Genomic DNA, 21995 nt, shown 5'->3' on the forward strand with positions numbered 1-21995 from the left:
AATCAAATCAAATCAAATTGTATTGATCACATACACATGGTTAGCAGATGTTATTGCGAGAGTAGTGAAATGCTTGTGCTTCTAGTTCCAACAGTGCAGCAATATCTAACAAGTAATCTAACAATTCCACAACAACTACCTAATACACACACATCTAAGTGAAGGAATGGAATAAAAATATATAAATATAAATATATGGATGAGTAATGACAGAGCGGTATAGGCAAGATGCAATAGATGGTATAAAATACAGTATATACATATGAGACGAGTAAAGCAAGATATGTAAACATTATTAAAGTGACCAGTGATTTCAAGTCTGTGCGTAGTCAGCAGCCTCTCTGTGCTAGTGGTGGCTGTTTAACAGTCTGATGGACTTGAGATAGAAGCATTTTTTCCGTCTCCCGGTCCCTTCTTTGATGCACCTGTACTGACCTCGACTTCAGGATGATAGGCACGCCGAGGAACTTCAACTTTCCACCTTCTCCACTGCTGTCCCTTCGATGTGGATAGGGGGCTGCTCCCTCTGCTGTTTCCTGAAGTCCACGTTCATCTCCTTTGTTTTTTTGACGTTGAGTGAGAGGTTGTTTTCCTGACACCCCACTCCGAGTACCTTCACCTCCTCCCTGTAGGCTGTCTTGTTGTTGTTGGTAATCGAGCCGACTACTGTTGTGTCGTCTGCAAACTTCATGATTGAGTTGGAGGCGTGCATGAATACGCAGTCATGGGTGAACAGGGAGTACAGGAGGGGGCTGAGCACGCACCCTTGTGGGGCCCCAGTGTTGAGGATCAGCGGAGTGGAGATGTTGTTTCCTACCTTCACCACCTGGGGGCGGCCTGTCAGGAAGTCCAGAACCAATCGCACAGGGCCTCAAGCTTAATGATGAGCTTGGAGGGTAATATGGTGTTGAATGTGAGCTGGTGTTGAGCTACAGTCAACGAACAGCATTCGTACACCACCCGATGTCACAGGCCTGACACTCAACGTCAACAAAACAAAGGAGATGATCGTGGACTTCAGGAAACAGCAGAGGGAGTACCCCCCTATCCACATCGATGGGACAGTAGTGGAGAGGGTAGTAAGTTTTAAGTTCCTCGGCATACACATCACGGACAAACTGAACTGGTCCACCCACACAGACAGCGTCGTGAAGAAGGTGCAGCAGCGCCTCTTCAACCTCAGGAGGCTCAGGAGGCTGAAGAAATTCGGCTTGTCACCAAAAGCGCTCACAAACTTCTACAGATGCACAATCGAGAGCATCCTGTCGGGCTGTATCACCGCCTGGTACGGCAACTGCTCCGCCCACAACCATAAAGCTCTCCTGAAGGTAGTGAGGTCTGCACAACGCATCACCGGGGCAAACTACCTTCCCTCCAGGACACCTACAGCACACGATGTCACAGGAAGGCCAAAAGATCATCAAGGACAACAACCACCGAGCCACTGCCTGTTCACCCCGCTATCATCCAGAAGGCGATGTCAGTACAGGTGCATCAAAGCTGGGACCGAGAGACTGAAAAACAGCTTCTATCTCAAGGCCATCAGACTGTTAAATCACTTACCCTGCACCTTAGACACTGCTGCCCTATATACATAGACATGGAATCACTGGCCACTTTAATAATGGAACACTAGTCACTTTAATCATGTTTACATACTGCTTTACTCCTCTCATATTCACACTACCGTTCAGAAGTTTGGGGTCACTTAGGAATGTCCTTGTTTTTTTAAAGAAAAGCACATTTTTGTCCATTAAAATAACATCAAATACAAAAAATCATTAGTAAACCCTTTTGCAATTATGTTAGCACAGCTGAGAACTGTTGTTCTGATTAAAGGAGCAATAAAATGGACCTTCTTTAGACTAGTTGAGTATCTGGAGCATCAGCATTTGTGGGTTTGATTACAGGCTCAAAATGACCAGAAACAAAGTACTTTCTTCTGAAACTCGTCAGTCTATTCTTGTTCTGAGAAATGAAGGCCATTCTATGCGAGAAATTGCCAAGAAACTGAAAATCTCATACAACGCTGTGTACTACTCCCTTCACAGAACAGCGTGAACTGGCACTAACCTGAATAGAAAGAGGAGTGGGAGGCCCCGGTGCACAACTGAGCCAGAGGACAAGTACATAAGTGTCTAGTTTGAGAAACAGACGCCTCACAAGTCCTCAACTGGCAGCTTCATGAAATAGTACCCGCAAAACACCAGTCAACAGTGAAGAGGCGACTCCGGGATGCTGGCCTTCTATTTTGATTTTAATAGACAAAAAATTGGATTCTCTTTAAAAAACAAGGACATTTCTAACTTTTGAACGGTAGTGTATATACTGTATTCTATTCTACTGTATTTTAGTCAATGTCACTCCGACATTGCTCAATCTAATATTTATTTCACGTTTAGATTTGTGTGTATTGTTGTGAATTGTTAGATATTACTGCACTGTGGAGCTAGGAACACAAGCATTTCGCTACACCCGCAATAACATCTGCTCAATATGTGAATGTGACCAATAACATCTGCTAAATATGTGTATGTGACCAATAACATTGAATTTGATTTGAATATTGCACTGCACTACAATACAAAACTACAATACTACACTGCACTACAATACTAGACTACACCATACCACAATACTACACTACAATACTACACTGCACTGCAATACAAAACTACACCATACCACCATACTACACCACAATACTACACCACAATACTACACTGCACTACAATACTAAACTACAATACTGCACCATAATACTACACTACAATACTACACTGCACTACAATACTAAATGACACCATACCACAATACTACACTACAATACTACACTGCACTACAATACTAGACTACACCACAATTGTATACTGCACTAGAATACTACACCACAATTGTACACTGCACTACAATACTACACTACACTACAATACTGCCCTAAACAACAATACTACATTACAATATAATACTACACTACATACTACACTACCCTACAATATTGCACTAAAATACTACACTACAATACTAAACTGCACTACATACCACACTACACGACAACAATACTACGATAAACTACAATACTACACTACACTACAATACTGCCCTAAACAACAATACTACGATAAACTACAATACTACACTACACTGCAATACTGCCCTAAACAACAATACTGCACCATAATACTACACTACAATACTACACTGCACTACAATACTAAACGACACCATACCACAATACTACATTACAATATAATACTACACTACATACTACACTACACTACAACAATACTACGATAAACGACAATACTACACTACACTACAATACTACGATAAACTACAATACTACACTACACTACAATACTAGACTACACCATACCACAATACTACACTACACTACAATACTGCCCTAAACAACAATACTACACTACACTACAATACTAGACTACACCATACCACAATACTACACTACACTACAATACTACACTACAATACTACACTACACTACAATTCTGCACCATAATACTACACTACACTACACTGTACTACAACATGTTTTCCATTTAGGATTTATTAAACACAAAGGATATCAGATCCTTTCACACACACACACACACACACATACACACACACACACACACACACACACACACACACACACACACACACACACACACACACACACACACACACACACACACACACACACACACACACACACACACACACACACACACACATACACACACACACACACACACACACCTGACTGGCCCAGTGCGTGTGTGTGTGTGTGTGTGTGTGTGTGCCTGCGTGCGTGTGTGTGTGAGAAAGGATCTGATATCCATTGCAGGAGGGAGACAGCAGAGATAAGCGGAACAGGTGAGGGGAGGAGGACATCATACTCCCCGTCCAGAAGACCGCTGCTCAGACAGATATTTACCACTCTCACTCTGGCAATAATTAGCCACATTAGAACAAGGAAACACGTTAAAGGCCGTGGCCACGCAGAAGGACTTCATTTGGCAAAACACAGAAACCACAGAAGGAATATCCACCTTCTCCTAAAAGGTAAGACGAGACCCTAAATATGGTCTTAATTGTTATAACGTTGTATTAGAATATTTAGTAGGACTTAGTAGGACTCAGTTAGACTCATAATTTCACTACATTTTCAGAGGAGAAATACAGTGTAGTGTGAAATGTGTGGTAAAGAGGCCCACCGTAAAGAGGCCCACCGTAAAGAGGCCCACTGTAAAGAGGCCCACTGTGAAGAGGCCCACTGTAAAGAGGCCCACTGTGAAGAGGCCCACCGTAAAGAGACCCACTGTGAAGAGACCCACTGTGAAGAGAACCACTGTAAAGCGGCCCATTGTGAAGAGGCCCACTGTAAAGAGGCCCACTGTGAAGAGACCCACTGTGAAGAGACCCACTGTAAAGAGGCCCACTGTAAAGAGGCCCACTTTGAAGAGGCCAATGTGAAGAGGACCACTGTGAAGAGGCCCACTGTGAAGAGGCCCACTGTGAAGAGGCCCACTGTAAAGAGGTCCGCTGTGAAGAGGCCCACTGTGAAGAGGCCCACTGTGAAGAGGCCCACTGTGAAGAGGCCCACTGTGAAGAGGACCACTGTGAAGAGGCCCACTGTGAAGAGGCCCACTTTGAAGAGGCCAATGTGAAGAGGCCCATTGTGAAGAGGCCCACTGTGAAGAGGCCCACTGTGAAGAGGCCCACTGTGAAGAGGCCCACTGTGAAGAGGACCACTGTGAAGAGGCCCACTGTGAAGAGGCCCACTGTAAAGAGGTCCACTGTGAAGAGGACCACTGTGAAGAGGCCCACTGTGAAGAGGCCCACTGTGAAGAGGCCCACTGTGAAGAGGCCCACTGTGAAGAGGACCACTGTGAAGAGGCCCACTGTGAAGAGGCCCACTTTGAAGAGGCCAATGTGAAGAGGCCCATTGTGAAGAGGCCCACTGTGAAGAGGCCCACTTTGAAGAGGCCAATGTGAAGAGGCCCACTGTAAAGAGGCCCACTTTGAAGAGGCCCACTGTGAAGCGGCCCACTTTGAAGAGGCCAATGTGAAGAGGTCCACTGTAAAGAGCCCATTCATGACAGTGTCCTATTCTCACTTTAGAATTGCACACCAAGAACACAGCTAAAATGAGGTTTAATATCTGGAGGGATGATCATTTACCATGGCCATACACCATGGCCATACACCATGACCATACACCATATACCATGACCATATACCATGACCATATACCATGACCATACACCATGACCTGACTTAGAGTTTGCATGACTAAGAATTCAAAACCGTTATGGACTGGTATCAATAAGAGGTAGGAGAGTTGTTCTAGGTAGTTATTGTGTGTTTGTTCCAGGTAGTTAGTATGTGAACACAGGCAGTAGGCAGCAATACTAAGCCTCACTCACAGAAGTGGAAAAGGAGGATGTGGTAGAGAGATATGTAGAGAGTGGGGAGATGAGATGAGCAGCTCGGTGTCGAAGCCGAAGAGTTTATTGAGTTTGAGTTTATTTTTATTTTTACAGGGACAGTGCACATTAATCAACGTTTCAGTAAAAGTGCTGGTTTTAGCCAGCCGGCTAATTTTCAACCGCAGTCCCTGGGCAGGTTATTAAAAACAATTACAATATAAACAATAGCAACATAGAACAAGCAAGACATCACAAGCTACAGACAACAGACAACATGGAAAGCGGCAACACACAGCTAGGGACCATGTTCACAAATCTGATTGACCTTTAGCCAAGAAGTGTAATGTTGGATGGTGCTGAGAGGTGGGAAAGTTAAGGCGACACTGCCTCTGTAGGTTACAGAGGTTGAGATGAAAGACACGCAACTGACTGCAACACTCATGCAGAAACAACAAACAGCATTCATTAAACCAAACATGCAATGGTTAGCTTAGAGATCATATGTGAGTATTAAACTGCTGTAAATACCTTGTTTCATTTTGAAAAGACAGACATAAGATCATATTATCTTTTCTCATGCTTTCAGTGAGTCAACAGCTTCACCAGTGTAAGTAGGCAATGACTTTCAGTCAATAGTATTTAAGGACTAAAGGACTTGGAGTTGAAAGAGTTCTGCCACATAGGATTTACCAGACCGTTTAAAAAATTATATGTCATTAGTAAAAATGTAAAAATGCTAATTAAAGCAATATGTTTACTAGTGTCCACTACAATATCTCTCTCTCTCTGTATCTCTCTCTGTCTCTCTCTCTCTCTGTCTCTCTCTCTCTCTCTCTCTCTCTCTCTCTCTCTCTCTCTCTCTCTCTGTCTCTCTCTGTCTCTCTCTGTCTCTCTCTGTCTCTCTCTGGCTCTCTGGCTCTCTGGCTCTCTCTCTCCCTCTGTCTCTCTCTGTCTCTCTCTCTATCTCTCTCTGGCTCTCTGTCTCTCTCTGTCTCTCTCTGTCTCTCTCTCTCTCTCTCTCTCTGTCTCTCTCTGTCTCTCTCTCTCTGTGTCTCTCTATCTGGCTCTCTGTCTCTCTCTCTCCCTCTGTCTCTCTCTCTATCTCTCTCTGGCTCTCTGGCTCTCTCGCTCTCTGTCTCTGTCTCTCTCGCTCTGTCTCTCTCTGTCTCTCTCTGCCTCTCTCTGTTTTTCTCTCTCTCTCTGTCTCTCTCTGTCTCTCTCTCTGTCTCTCTCTGTCTCTCTCTCTGTCTCTCTCTCTATCTGTCTCTCGCTCTCTGTCTCTCTCTCTGTCTCTCTCTCTGTCTCTCTCTGTCTGTGTCTCTCTCTCTTTCTCTCTCTCTCCCTATATATCTCTCTCTCTCTTTTCTCTCTCTCTCCCTGTCTCTCTCTTTCTCTCTCCTCTCTCCCTCTCGCTCTCTCCCTTTCTCTCCGTCTCTCCCTCTCCCTCACTCTCACTCTCTCTCTCTCTCCCTCCTTCTCTCTCCCTCTCCCTCTCTCTCCCTTTCTCTCCCTCTTTCTCTGTCTCCCTCGCTCTCTCTCTCTCTCTCTCACCCTCGCTCTCTCTCTCTCTCCCTTGCTCTCCCCCTCTCTCTCTCCCTCTCTCCCCCTCTCCTCTCTGTCTCTCTCTCAAAGGCTCCGACCAGAGCGATACAAATGGAAGATCCCATTGACACCGCCATGGCAGTGTTCTCTGATCAGTACCTGTCGTCCAATGACAGTTTACTATTCAACATCACTCCAACCCATTTCCCCCGCCTGCCACCCATAATAGACCAGACCATCAGCATCACCACCATAGTGATCCTCTTCATCACCATGGTTTCACTGGGCTGTACCATGGAGGTGCCCAAGATCAAGGTCCTGATGCTGCTCATCTCTAGTTTCTGGTTGTTTCAGACTTTTTGGGGTTATCGTTCCTCCTGTTATGTGATGTTTTTTGTTGTTGTGTTTAAATACGTTTTAGGGTTTGTGAAATATATACAAATAAAATATTATATTCATAATATTATTGTTGTTTATTATTCTCTAAAGGCCCACATCCTGAAACCTAGAGGAGTAGCCATCGCAGTGGTGGCCCAGTTTGGAGTAATGCCCCTCACTGCCTTCTCATTGGCTAAGGTTAGTGTCTCTCATTGGCTAAGGTTAGTATCTCTCATTGGCTAAGGTTAGTGTCTCTCATTGGCTAAGGTTAGTGTCTCTCATTGGCTAAGGTTAGTATCTCTCATTGGCTAAGGTTAGTATCTCTCATTGGCTAAGGTTAGTATCTCTCATTGGCTAAGGTTAGTATATCTCATTGTCTAAGGTTAGTATCTTTCATTGGCTAAGGTTAGTATTTCACATTGGCTAAGGTTAGTATTTCTCATTGGCTAAGGTTAGTATCTCTCATTGGCTAAGGTTAGTATCTCTCATTGGCTAAGGTTAGTATCTTTCATTGGCTAAGGTTAGTATCTCTCATTGGCTAAGGTTAGTATCTCTCATTGGCTAAAGTTAGTATCTCTCATTGGCTAAGGTTAGTATTTCTCATTGGCTAAGGTTAGTATCTCTCATTGGCTAAGGTTAGTATCTCTCATTGGCTAAGGTTAGTATCTCTCATTGGCTAAGGATAGTATCTCTCATTGGCTAAGGTTAGTATCTCTCATTGGCTAAGGATAGTATCTCTCATTGGCTAAGGTTAGTATCTCTCATTGGCTAAGGTTAGTATCTTTCATTGGCTAAGGTTAGTATCTCTCATTGGCTAAGGATAGTATTTCTCATTGGCTAAGGTTAGTATCTCTCATTGGCTAGGGTTAGTATCTCTCATTGGCTAAGGTTAGTATCTCTCATTGGCTAAGGTTAGTATCTCTCATTGGCTAAGGTTAGTATCTCTCATTGGCTAAGGTTAGTATCTCTCATTGGCTAAGGTTAGTATATCTCAATGGCTAAGGTTAGTATCTCTCATTGGCTAAGGTTAGTATCTCTCATTGGCTAGGGTTAGTATCTCTCATTGGCTAAGGTTAGTATCTCTCATTGGCTAAGGTTAGTATCTCTCATTGGCTAAGGTTAGTATCTCTCATTGGCTAAGGTTAGTATCTCTCATTGGCTAAGGTCAGTATCTCTCATTGGCTAAGGTTAGTATCTCTCATTGGCTAAGGTTAGTATCTCTCATTGGCTAAGGTTAGTATCTCTCATTGGCTAAGGTTAGTATCTCTCATTAGCTAAGGTTAGTATCTATCATTGGCTAAGGTTAGTATCTCTCATTGGCTAAGGTTAGTATCTCTCATTGGCTAAGGTTAGTATCTCTCATTGGCTAAGGTTAGTATCTCTCATTGGCTAATGTTAGTATCTCTAATTGGCTAAGGTTAGTATCTCTCATTGGCTAAGGTTAGTATCTCTCATTGGCTAATGTTAGTATCTCTCATTGGCTAAGGTTAGTATATCTCATTGGCTAAGGTTAGTATTTCTCATTGGCTAAGGTTAGTATCTCTCATTGGCTAAGGTTAGTATCTCTCATTGGCTAAGGTTAGTATCTCTCATTGGCTAGGGTTAGTATCTCTCATTGGCTAAGGTTAGTATCTCTCATTGGCTAAGGTTAGTATCTATCATTGGCTAAGGTTAGTATTTCTCATTGGCTAAGGTTAGTATCTCTCATTGGCTAAGGTTAGTATCTCTCATTGGCTAAGGTTAGTATCTCTCATTGGCTAAGGTTAGTATCTCTCATTGGCTAAGGTTAGTATCTCTCATTGGCTAAGGTTAGTATCTCTCATTGGCTAGGGTTAGTATCTCTCATTGGCTAAGGTTAGTATCTCTCATTGGCTAAGGTTAGTATCTCTCATTGGCTAAGGTTAGTATCTATCATTGGCTAAGGTTAGTATTTCTCATTGGCTAAGGTTAGTATCTCTCATTGGCTAAGGTTAGTATCTTTCATTGGCTAAGGTTAGTATCTTTCATTGGCTAGGGTTAGTATCTCTCATTGGCTAAGGTTAGTATCTCTCATTGGCTAAGGTTAGTATCTCTCATTGGCTAGGGTTAGTATCTCTCATTGGCTAGGGTTAGTATCTCTCATTGGCTAAGGTTAGTATCTCTCATTGGCTAAGGTTAGTATTTCTCATTGGCTAAGGTTAGTATTTCCATAGCTGTCTTGGCATTGTTGTCTTGGCGAACCAGTCTGGTTCCCAGGCCTTCAGGAATGGCAGGACCGTGCTAAGCTGTTCAGTGTAGTCTCAGGTGTGCGTCCTGTCCTGTGTCTTCAGGTGTTACAGCTGGGGCCGGTAGAGGCTGTAGTGGTGCTGATCTGTGGATGCTGTCCAGGGGGAAACCTCTCCAATATATTGGCCCTGTCTCTGAAAGGAGACATGAACCTAAGGTACATATACAACCCTACTTTAATCTATTCAGACCCTACTTTAATCTATTCAGACCCTACTTCCATCTATTCAGACCCTACTTCCATCTATTCAGACCCTACTTCCATCTATTCAGACCCTACTTTAATCTATTCAGACCCTACTTTAATCTATTCAGACCCTACTTTCATCTATTCAGACCCTACTTTAATCTATTCAGACCCTACTTTAATCTATTCAGACCCTACTTTAATCTATTCAGACCCTACTTTAATCTATTCAGACCCTACTTTCATCTATTCAGACCCTACTTTAATCTATTCAGACCCTACTTTAATCTATTCAGACCCTACTTTAATCTATTCAGACCCTACTTTCATCTATTCAGACCCTACTTTAATCTATTCAGACCCTACTTTAATCTATTCAGACCCTACTTTAATCTATTCAGACCCTACTTTAATCTATTCAGACCCTACTTCAATCTATTCAGACCCTACTTTAATCTATTCAGACCCTACTTCCATCAATTCAGACCCTACTTTCATCTATTCAGACCCTACTTTCATCTATTCAGACCCTACTTTAATCTATTCAGACCCTACTTGAATCTATTCAGACCCTACTTGAATCTATTCAGACCCTACTTCCATCTATTCAGACCCGACTTCCATCTATTCTCATTATAAAATGTCTCAAATAAGCTTGAGAGGAATCACATTGTTTCCAGGTGGGTCTCGAGACAATGCTTCTTTGATCGTTATGTAGATTTCCTCGGGCGAAATAAAGGGTTAATGACCTGATGGCTGAACCTAAAAGGTGGGATGGATGGGCTGTGTGTCTGGTGTTATATACTATTCATATGATAATAGGTTTATGATCGGGTCAGTGGTATGCAGGTCATTCAACTCCGTGGTACTAATGGGGAAAGATACAGTATGTACATTTGTCAGTGTGTAAAATGCAGAATTATCATTGAGGCTGCTGACACGGAGCTCTTTGTCAATGCAATGGCATTTACGTTGTTATTGAGTTCGCTGACCTCGTACTGCCGTTGGCTACCAAATTAAGTGCTTTGTTCATGCATTGGCAATCACCTTATTATTAGCCAAGAGTTGAATGACCTTGATGTTATCGTGTTCTGCTATGTACTGTTATTCCCCAATAATAACCAACCACCTCCTGTCCTGTCCTGACTTATTGCTCAGACTGGCTTGGTTACAGTACATTAGTGCCATGGTTATCATGGTAGTCACCCCATTAGTGCAGAGTTGAATGCCCTGAAATACACCAACACTCGGATCATAAAAACTATGATCATATTAATCTATATCACCGTCAGACACACCACAGGGGAGGAGGACAACACCACAGGGGAGGAGGACAACACCACAGGGGAGGAGGACAGGGGAGGAGGACAACACCACAGGGGAGGAGGACAACACCACAGGGGAGGAGGACAGGGGAGGAGGACAACACCACAGGGGAGGAGGACAACACCACAGGGGAGGAGGACAGGGGAGGAGGACAACACCACAGGGGAGGAGGACAGGGGAGGAGGACAACACCACAGGGGAGGAGGACAGGGGAGGAGGACAACACCACAGGGGAGGAGGACAGGGGAGGAGGACAACACCACAGGGGAGGAGGACAACACCACAGGGGAGGAGGACAGGGGAGGAGGACAACACCACAGGGGAGGAGGACAACACCACAGGGGAGGAGGACAACACCACAGGGGAGGAGGACAACACCACAGGGGAGGAGGACAGGGGAGGAGGACAACACCACAGCCGTCCCACGTTTCAGTTTGAACCGGGACGTCACTGACCCTTTTCTTTGCCACTTCCAACTCGACCAATACCATGACACAATTACCATAGATATTAATCAATATCTTCACACTCCCCATTCCACGGTTTATGCTACTTTTAACCGCCCAGTCAGTCATTCCCTGCTTTAGATTCACACCGGATCTGGATTAGCGACATAAAGATGAAGCAACATCCAACAGGTTGATTGATGAAGAATGGACTTTGTGGTGTTACACATTATCTGACAGGAAGTACTCTCTCTCTTTCTCTGTTTGACCCTCTGTGTCTTATCTGACAGGAAGTACTCTCTCTCTTTCTCTTTTTCACCCTCTGTGTCTTATCTGACAGGAAGTACTCTCTCTCTTTCTCTGTTTGACCCTCTGTGTCTTATCTGACAGGAAGTACTCTCTCTCTTTCTCTGTCTGACCCTACATGTCTTATCTGACAGGAAGTGCTTTCTCTCTTTCTCTGTCTGACCCTCTGTGTCTTATCTGACAGGAAGTACTCTCTCTCTTTCTCTGTTTGACCCTCTGTGTTTTATCTGACAGGAAGTACTCTCTCTCTTTCTCTGTTTGACCCTCTATGTCTTATCTGACAGGAAGTACTCTGACGTTCTCAAGGACTGTTCTTGCACCATTATTAGTGGTGCTACCGGAAATAATGTAACTCATCCTTGTAGCTTTTTAATAACTTTTCAAGTTCATAACTGTGCACTCTCCTCAAACAATAGCATTATATTATTTCATTGTAATAACTACTGTAAATTGGACAGAGCAGTTAGATTAACAAGAATGTAAGCTTTCTGCCATTATCAGATATGTCTATGTCCTGGGAAATGTTCTTGTTACTTACAACCTCATGCTAATCACATTAGCCTACATTAGCTCAACCGTCCCATGGAAGGGACACCGATCCTGTAGCTTCTACCATAACTAGCAGTCATTGACCCTAACTAGCGCAGTCATTTAACCCTAACTAGTAGTTATTCAACCCTAACTAGTAGGTATTTAACCCTAAATAGTAGTTATTTAACCCTAACTAGTAGTTATTTAACCTTAACTAGTAGTTATTTAACCCTAACTAGCAGTTATTAAACCCTAACTATCAGTTATTAAACCCCAACTAGCAGTTATTAAACCCTAACTAGCAGTTATTAAACCCAGTTATTAAACTAGCAGTTATTTAACCCCAGTTATTTAACTAGAAGTACTCTCTTTCTGTCTTCATTACTAGTCTGTTATTTAACCCTAACATTTAATCATTACTAGTAGTTATATAACCCAAACTAGCAGTTATTAAACCCTAACTAGCCGTTATTAAACCCTAACTAGCACAGTTATTTGACCCAAACTAGCAGTTATTAAACCCTAACTAGCCGTTATTAAACCCTAACTAGCACATTTATTCAACCATAACCAGCCATTATTAAACCCTAACTAGCACAGTTACTTAACCTTAATTAGCACTGTTATTTAACCATAACTAGTACAGTTATTTAACCCTAACTAGTAGTTATTCAACCCTAACTAGCACAGTCATTTAACTCAACTAGTATTGTTTTTACCCTAACTAGCACAGTCATTTAACCCTAACTAGCAGTTATTTAACCCTAACTAGCACAGTCATTTAACCATAACTAGTCATTATTAAACCCTAACTAGTAGGTATTTAACCCGAACTAGTAGTTATTTAACCCTAACTAGCACAGTAATTTAACCCTAACTAGTAGTTATTTAACATTAACTAGTAGTTATTTAACCCTAACTAGCAGTTATTTAACCCTAAATAGTAGTTATTTAACCCTAAATAGTAGTTATTTAACCCTAAATAGTAGTTATTTAACCCTAACTAGCAGTTATTAAACCCTAACTAGCAGTTATTAAACCCCAACTAGCCATTATTAAACCCTAACTAGCACTGTTACTTAACCTTAATTAGCACTGTTATTTAACCATAACTAGTGCAGTTATTTAATCATAACTAGTACAGTTATTTAACCCTAACTAGCAGTGTAAGGCTGGCTCACAGAGATTCAGGTTCCAGATATTATGTTTGTATTACTTGAGGAAACCAACAATTACGGCTTCCTCCTCATTAAGCCACAGAACAAGAGAAACTAGATTGGCGCCACTCCACAGAACAAGAGAAACTAGATCAGCACCTCTCCGCAGAACAAGAGAAACTAGATCGGCGCCACTCCACAGAACAAGAGAAACTAGATCGGCGCCACTCCACAGAACAAGAGAAACTAGATCGGCGCCACTCCACAGAACAAGAGAAACTAGATCGGCACCACTCCACAGAACAAGAGAAACTAGATCAGCACACCACTCCACAGATCCGCGCCACTCCACAGAACAAGAGAAACTAGATTGGCACCACTCCACAGAACAAGAGAAACTAGATCAGCGCCTCTCCACAGAACAAGAGAAACTAGATTGGCGCCACTCCACAGAACAAGAGAAACTAGATCGGCGCCACTCCACAGAACAAGAGAAACTAGATCGGCGCCACTCCACAGAACAAGAGAAACTAGATCGGCGCCACTCCACAGAACAAGAGAAACTAGATTGGCACCACTCCACAGAACAAGAGAAACTAGATCGGCTCCACTCCACAGAACAAGAGAAACTAGATCGGCGCCACTCCACAGAACAAGAGAAACTAGATCGGCGCCACTCCACAGAACAAGAGAAACTAGATCGGCGCCACTCCACAGAACAAGAGAAACTAGATCAGCACCTCTCCACAGAACAAGAGAAACTAGATCAGCACCACAGAACAACAGGAAAGACAGTAATGAGATGACTGACATCGATGGAGTCATGTCAGGGTTGAGGACAGCATGGCCAAAGCTGTCTGTTGTTCCATGGTCACACAGGATGTAATAATGAGCATGATACCCTATTGGCATGATACCCTATTGGCATGATACCCTATTGGCATGATACCCTATTGGCATGATACCCTATTGGCCTGATACCCTATTGGCATGATACCCTATTGGCATGATACCCTATTGGCATGATACCCTATTGGCATGATACCCTATTGGCATGATACCCTATTGGTATGATACCCTATTGGTATGATACCCTATTGGCATGATACCCTATTGGCATGATACCCTATTGGCATGATAGCCAGGTCAGGCCGGTCGCACGTTTAAACAAGTCTGTCAGTCAGTCTTGCCAGGTATAATATAAACACACACATACGTAACACATGAGTGTCTGTCTCTCCCTCTGTCTCTCTCCCTCTGTCTCTCCCTATGTCTCTCCCTCTGTCTCTCTCCCTCTGTCTCCCTCTGTGTCTCTCCCTCTGTCTCTCTCCCTCTGTCTCTCTCCCTCTGTCTCTCTCCCTCTGTCTCTCCCTCTGTCTCTCTCAATCTGTCTCTCTCCCTCTGTCTCTCTCCCACTGTGTCTCTCCTTCTGTGTCTCTCCCCTCTGTCTCTCCCTCTGTCTCTCTCCTCTGTGTCTCTCCCTCTGTCTTTCTCCCTCTGTCTCCATCCCTCTGTCTCTCTCCCTTTGTCTCTCTCCCTCTGTCTCTCCCTCTGTCTCTCTCCTTCGGTCTCTCCCTCTGTCTCTCTTCCTTTGTCTCTCTCCCTCTCCCTCTGTCTCTCTCCCTCTGTATCCCCCTCTGTGTCTCTCTCTCCCCTGTCTCTCTCCCTCTGTCTCTCTCCTTCTGTGTCTCTCCTTCTGTCTCTCTCCTTCTGTCTCTCTCCCTGTCTCTCTCCCTCTCCCTCTGCCTCTCCCTCTCTCTCGTTCCCTCTCTTTCTCCCTCTGTCTCTCTCCCTCTGTCTCTCCCTCTGTCTCTCCCTCTGTCTCTCTCCTTCTGTCTCTCCCTCTGTCTCTCCCTCTGTCTCTCCCTCTGTCTCTCTCCTTCTGTATCTCTCCCTCTGTCTCTCCCTCTGTCTCTCTCCCTCTGTCTCTCTCCCTCTGTGTCTCTCCCTCTGTGTCTCTCCCTCTGTCTCTCCCTCTGTCTCTCTCCTTCTGTCTCTCTCCCTCTGTCTCTCCCTATGTCTCTCTCCCTCTGTGTCTCTCCCTCTGTCTTTCTCCCTCTGTCTCTCTCCCTCTGTCTCTCTGTCTCTCTCCTTCTGTGTCTCTCCCTCTGTCTCTCCCGCTCTCTCGTTCCTCTCTTTCTCCCTCTGTCTCTCTCCCTCTGTCTCTCCCTCCCTCTTGTTCCCTCTCTTTCTCCCTCTGTCTCTCTCACTTCTCCCTCTCTCTCGTCTCCCTCTCTTTCTCCCTCTGTCTCTCTCCCTCTGTCTCTCCCTCTGCCTCTCTCCTTCTGTCTCTCTCCCTCTGTCTCTCCCTCTGTCTCTCCTTCTGTCTCTCCCTCTGTCTCTCTCCCTCTGTCTCTCTCCCTCTGTCTCTCTCCCTCTGTCTCTCCCTCTGTGTCTCTCCCTCTGTGTCTCTCCCTCTGTCTCTCTCCTTCTGTCTCTCTCCCTCTGTCTCTCTCCCTCTCCCACTCTTTCGTTCCCTCTCTCTTGTTCCCTCTCTTTCTCCCTCTGTGTCTCTCCCTCTGTCTCTCCCTCTCTCTCGTTCCCTCTCTCTCTCCCTCTGTCTCTCTCCCTCTGTCTCTCCCTCCCTCTTGTTCCCTCTCTTTCTCCCTCTGTCTCTCTCACTCTCCCTCTCTCTCATTCCCTCTCTTTCTCCCTCTGTCTCTCTCCCTCTGTCTCTCCCTTTGTCTCTCCTTCTGTCTCTCCCTCTGTCTCTCTCCTTCTGTCTCTCTCCTCTGTCTCTCCCTCTGTCTCTCCTTCTGTCTCTCCCTCTGTCTCTCTCCCTCTGTCTCTCTCCCTCTGTCTCTCTCCCTCTGTCTCTCCCTCTGTGTCTCTCCCTCTGTCTCTCTCCCTCTGTCTCTCTCCCTCTCCCACTCTTTCGTTCCCTCTCTCTTGTTCCCTCTCTTTCTCCCTCTGTGTCTCTCCCTCTGTCTCTCCCTCTCTCTCGTTCCCTCTCTTTTTCCCTCTGTCTCTCTCCCACTCTCTCGTTCCCTCTCTCTTGTTCCCTCTCTTTCTCCTTCTGTTTCTCTCCCTCTGTCTCTCCCTCCCTCTCTCTCCCTCTGTGTCTCTCCCTCTGTCTTTCTCCCTCTGTCTCCATCCCTCTGTCTCTCTCCTTCTGTGTCTCTCCCTCTGTCTTTCTCCCTCTGTCTCCATCCCTCTGTCTCTCTCCTTCTGTCTCGCCCTCTGTCTCTCTCCCTCTGTCTCTCCCTCTGTCTCTCTCCTTCTGTGTCTCTCCCTCTGTTTCTCCCGCTCTCTCGTTCCATCTCTTTCTCCCTCTGTCTCTCTCCCTCTGTCTCTCCCTCCCTCTTGTTCCCTCTCTTTCTCCCTCTGTCTCTCTCACTCTCCCACTCTCTCGTTCCCTCTCTCTTGTTCCCTCTCTTTCTCCCTCTGTGTCTCTCCCTCTGTGTCTCTCCCTCTGTCTCTCTCCCTCTGTCTCTCTCCTTCTGTTTCTCTCCCTCTGTCTCTCCCTCCCTCTCTCTCCCTCTGTGTCTCTCCCTCTGTCTTTCTCCCTCTGTCTCCATCCCTCTGTCTCTCTCCTTCTGTGTCTCTCCCTCTGTCTTTCTCCCTCTGTCTCCATCCCTCTGTCTCTCTCCTTCTGTCTCGCCCTCTGTCTCTCTCCCTCTGTCTCTCTCCTTCTGTGTCTCTCCCTCTGTTTCTCCCGCTCTCTCGTTCCATCTCTTTCTCCCTCTGTCTCTCTCCCTCTGTCTCTCCCTCCCTCTTGTTCCCTCTCTTTCTCCCTCTGTCTCTCTCACTCTCCCTCTCTCTCATTCCCTCTCTTTCTCCCTCTGTCTCTCTCCCTCTGTCTCTCCCTTTGTCTCTCCTTCTGTCTCTCCCTCTGTCTCTCTCCTTCTGTCTCTCTCCCTCTGTCTCTCCCTCTGTCTCTCCTTCTGTCTCTCCCTCTGTCTCTCTCCCTCTGTCTCTCCCTCTGTCTCTCTCCCTCTGTCTCTCCCTCTGTGTCTCTCCCTCTGTGTCTCTCCCTCTGTCTCTCTCCCTCTGTCTCTCTCCCTCTCCCACTCTCTCATTCCCTCTCTCTTGTTCCCTCTCTTCTCCCTCTGTGTCTCTCCCTCTGTCTCTCTCCTCTCTCTCGTTCCCCCTCTCTTTCTCCCTCTGTCTCTCTCCCACTCTCTCCCTCTGTTCCCTCTCTCTCGTTCCCTCTCTTTCTCCCTCCTCTGTCTCTCTCCCTCTGTCTCTCCCCTCTCTCTTGTTCCCTCTCTTTCTCCCTCTGTCTCTCTCCCTCTCTCTCATTCCCTCTCTTTCTCCCTCTGTCTCTCTCCCTCTGTCTCTCTCCCTCTGTCTCTCTCCCTCTGTCTCTCTCCCTCTCCCACTCTCTCGTTCCCTCTCTCTTTCTCCCTCTGTGTCTCTCCCTCTGTGTCTCTCCCTCTGTCTCTCCCTCTCTCTCGTTCCCTCTCTTTCTCCCTCTGTCTCTCTCCCACTCTCTCGTTCCCTCTCTCTCGTTCCCTCTCTCTCGTTCCCTCTCTTCTCCCTCTGTCTCTCTCCTCTCTGTCTCCCTCTCTCTTGTTTCCCCTCTTTCTCCCTCTGTCTCTCTCCCTCTCTCTCATTCCCTCTCTTTCTCCCTCTGTCTCTCCCCTGTCTCTCTCCCTCTGTCTCTCCTCCCTCTGTCTCTCTCCCTACTCCCACTCTCTCGTTCCCCTCTCTCTTTCTCCCCTGTGTCTCTCCCTCTGTCATCTCTCTCTGTCTCTTCACCTCTGTCTCTCTCTCATCTCTCATTACTACCTCTCTTTACTCCCTCTGTACTAAGGTCTACCTCTCACCTCTGTCTCTCCCTAAGGTCTGTACAGTACACCACTCCAAGACTTACTCCCTCTGTCTCTCCCACTAAGGTAGAGTACTCAGTTCCTTCTCCCTAATGTCTCTCCCTACTCTCTCCACCATCCTTCTCCCTCTGTCTCTACACTACTCTCTCTAATTACAGTACACAGTTCTACCCTCTGTCTACTACCCTCTCTCCATCAGACCATCCTTCTCTCCCTCTCATCCCCAGTATTGTACAGATGACTACCTGCATCACTACATTCACTACACAGCCCTGGGTATGATGCCACTAGAGCTCCTCTACCTATACTGCCAGGGCTTCTACCAACCTGGAGAGTGCTGTTCAGACCTACGCTGGCATCACTCTGGCCCAAGGTCATGACTCTGTTACAGACCCCTGCGTAGCATCGGCATCCTCATCAATTACTACAGGCCACAGTACTCCAAGACTATTACTAAGGTAGAGTACAGTACACAGTACACAGACCATCACTAACAGACAGTACACAGTACTACAGACCATCACTAAGGTAGTGTACAGTACACAGCACTCCAAGACTATTACTAAGGTAGAGTACAGTACGCAGTACACAGTACACAGTACTACAGAACATCACTAAGGTAGAGTACAGTACGCAGTACACAGTACTACGGACCATCACTAAGGTAGAGTACAGTACACAGTACTACAGACCATCACTAAGGTAGAGTACAGTACACAGCACTCCAAGACTATTACTAAGGTAGAGTACAGTACGCAGTACACAGTACAACAGAACATCACTAAGGTAGAGTACAGTACGCAGTACACAGTACTACAGACCATCACTAAGGTAGAGCACAGTACACAGTACTACAGACCATCACTAAAGGCAGTACACAGTACAGACCATCACTAAGGTAGAGCAGTACACAGTACTACAGACCATCACTAAGGTAGAGCACAGTACACAGTACTACAGACCATCACTAAGGTAGAGTACAGTACACAGTACTACAGACCATGACTAAGGCAGAGTACAGTACACAGTACTACAGACCATCACTAAGGTAGAGCACAGTACACAGTACTACAGACCATCACTAAGGCAGAGTACAGTACGCAGTACACAGTACTACAGACCATCACTAAGGTAGAGCACAGTACACAGTACTACAGACCATCACTAAGGTAGAGTACAGTACACAGTACTACAGACCATGACTAAGGCAGAGTACAGTACACAGTACTACAGACCATCACTAAGGTAGAGCACAGTACACAGTACTACAGACCATGACTAAGGCAGAGTACAGTACACAGTACTACAGACCATGACTAAGGCAGAGTACAGTACACAGTACTACAGACCATCACTAAGGCAGAGTACAGTACACAGTACTACAGACCATCACTAAGGCAGAGTACAGTACACAGTACACAGTACTACAGACCATCACTAAGGTAGAGTACAGTACACAGTACTACAGACCATCACTAAGGCAGAGTACAGTACACAGTACTACAGACCATCACTAAGGTAGAGTACAGTACACAGTACCACAGACCATCACTAAGGTAGAGTACAGTACACAGTACTACAGACCATCACTAAGGTAGAGTACAGTACACAGTACTACAGACCATGACTAAGGCAGAGTACAGTACACAGTACTACAGACCATCACTAAGGCAGAGTACAGTACACAGTACACAGTACTACAGACCATCACTAAGGCAGAGTACAGTACACAGTACACAGTACTACAGACCATCACTAAGGCAGAGTACAGTACACAGTACTACAGACCATCACTAAGGTAGAGTACAGTACACAGTACACAGACCATCACTAAGGCAGAGTACAGTACACAGTACTACAGACCATCACTAAGGTAGAGTACAGTACACATTATACTTCAGTACTACAGACCATCATTATGGCATGGTGCACACAGGTAATTCAATCGAGGCCTCGGTCAAATTCCCGAGTCAAACTGCGCTTAACTCTGAGTAATCCCAGAATGTGCAAATTCCAAGCTAAACCAAGTGCACCCAAAAGGCCAATTTCAGGAGAGTATAAATGTGTATTTGATTTCCCCTCTCACTCCTCCCTCCAGGTCGGCCTGTCCCTCCTGTTGATGGCCACGGTGGTTATTGGCCTGCTGGCCGGCATGACCATAGGAGGGATGGATTTGACGCTGACCCTCCTGTCCCCTCCGCTCATGGCCACCGCTGCCCTCATGCCCCTCATTGGCTACACCTTCGGATACGTCCTGTCATACCTCTTCAAACTCAACGGATCGTAAGTCATGGTGACGATGAGGATCGTTTTCTCTTTAGTAAAAAAATAAACCCTTAAAAATAAGAGAGAAAAAAAATCCATTCCAGCTATTAACTCCATGTCAATCAATCCGTTCAAGTTGTCCTTATTTGGACTTCCTTCCCGTTACTCAGGGGGCGGAGGACCATCTCCATGGAGACAGGCTGTCAGAACATCCAGCTGTGTTCCACCATTTTGAAGGTGGCATTCCCTCCCGATGTGATTGGTCCCCTCTACCTGTTCCCTATGATCTACATAGTGTTTCAGGTGGGAGAGGCCTTACTGCTCATCGTCCTGTTCAGGGTTCACCGGAGGTTCTTCAAAACACCGAAGACAGGTACGCTCGACTGACCCTGTTCGTGAGTGATACAGGTACTGTGGGAGCAAATGGGAAATATAGGACAGATATAATAGTATAGAGCAAAGATGTACATCAGACCACAGGAGAAGAGAGAGACACAAAGAGTCAGACATACCAAAGAGCACACCAAGCTCAACAGAATGTATGAAGGCCAAAAGACATAGGCCCATAAAATAAGATGATGAATGTTAGAGAGACACATCGTCTTCTAGCCCTAATAAGGACATACCAAAGAGCACACCAAGCTCAACAGAATGTATGAAGGCCAAAAGACATAGGCCCATAAAATAAGATGATGAATGTTAGAGAGGACACATCGTCTTCTAGCCCTAATAAGGACATACCAAAGAGCACACCAAGCTCAACAGAATGTATGAAGGCCAAAAGACATAGGCCCATAAAATAAGATGATGAAGGAATGTTAGAGAGACACATTGTCTACTAGTCCTAATAAGGACATACCAAAGAGCACACCAAGCTCAACAGAATGTATGAAGGCCAAAAGACATAGACTTTTAGAGGCCCTGTCTCCTACTCAGACTTTAATAGAGCCTGTCTCCCATAAAATAAGATGATGAATGTTAGAGAGACACATCGTCTCCTTCTAGCCCTAATAAGGACATACCAAAGAGCACACCAAGCTCAACAGAATGTATGAAGGCCAAAAGACATAGGCCCATAAAATAAGATGATGAATGTTAGAGAGACACATCGTCCTTCTAGCCCTAATAAGGACATACCAAAGAGCACACCAAGCTCAACGTAAGTGGTCCATAGGATAGACGGGCATATATTATTTTTAAGGACACGAAGGGGTCCTACCACCATTATAATTCACCACTGAAAGCAGATATGGGCGTTTATTGGGCGTGAACAAGCAGGAAGCTCAGATTGAAAGATAATGGTGGCAGATGGACTGAGGGAAGTAACTTCATGTGCATGTGGGATGGACTCATATGTTGTGTGTGTATAAATACATGTGGGATGG

General features: G+C 45.3%; 1 protein-coding gene and 1 pseudogene across 1 annotated transcript; both read left to right on the plus strand.

Moving 5' to 3' along the window:
• Positions 1–3889: 3889 nt before the first annotated feature.
• LOC135506232 (hepatic sodium/bile acid cotransporter-like) lies at positions 3890–21283 on the plus strand (annotated as a pseudogene).
• LOC135505665 (serum response factor-binding protein 1-like) lies at positions 4200–5001 on the plus strand. Its single transcript, XM_064924713.1, has 2 exons — positions 4200–4640; positions 4693–5001. Exons 1-2 carry the CDS (start codon positions 4200–4202, stop codon positions 4999–5001), a joined length of 750 nt encoding a protein of 249 aa, XP_064780785.1.
• Positions 21284–21995: the final 712 nt, after the last annotated feature.

This window comes from Oncorhynchus masou, chromosome 19 (assembly GCF_036934945.1).
Source record: "Oncorhynchus masou masou isolate Uvic2021 chromosome 19, UVic_Omas_1.1, whole genome shotgun sequence".
NCBI classification, from domain to species: Eukaryota; Metazoa; Chordata; class Actinopteri; order Salmoniformes; family Salmonidae; genus Oncorhynchus; species Oncorhynchus masou.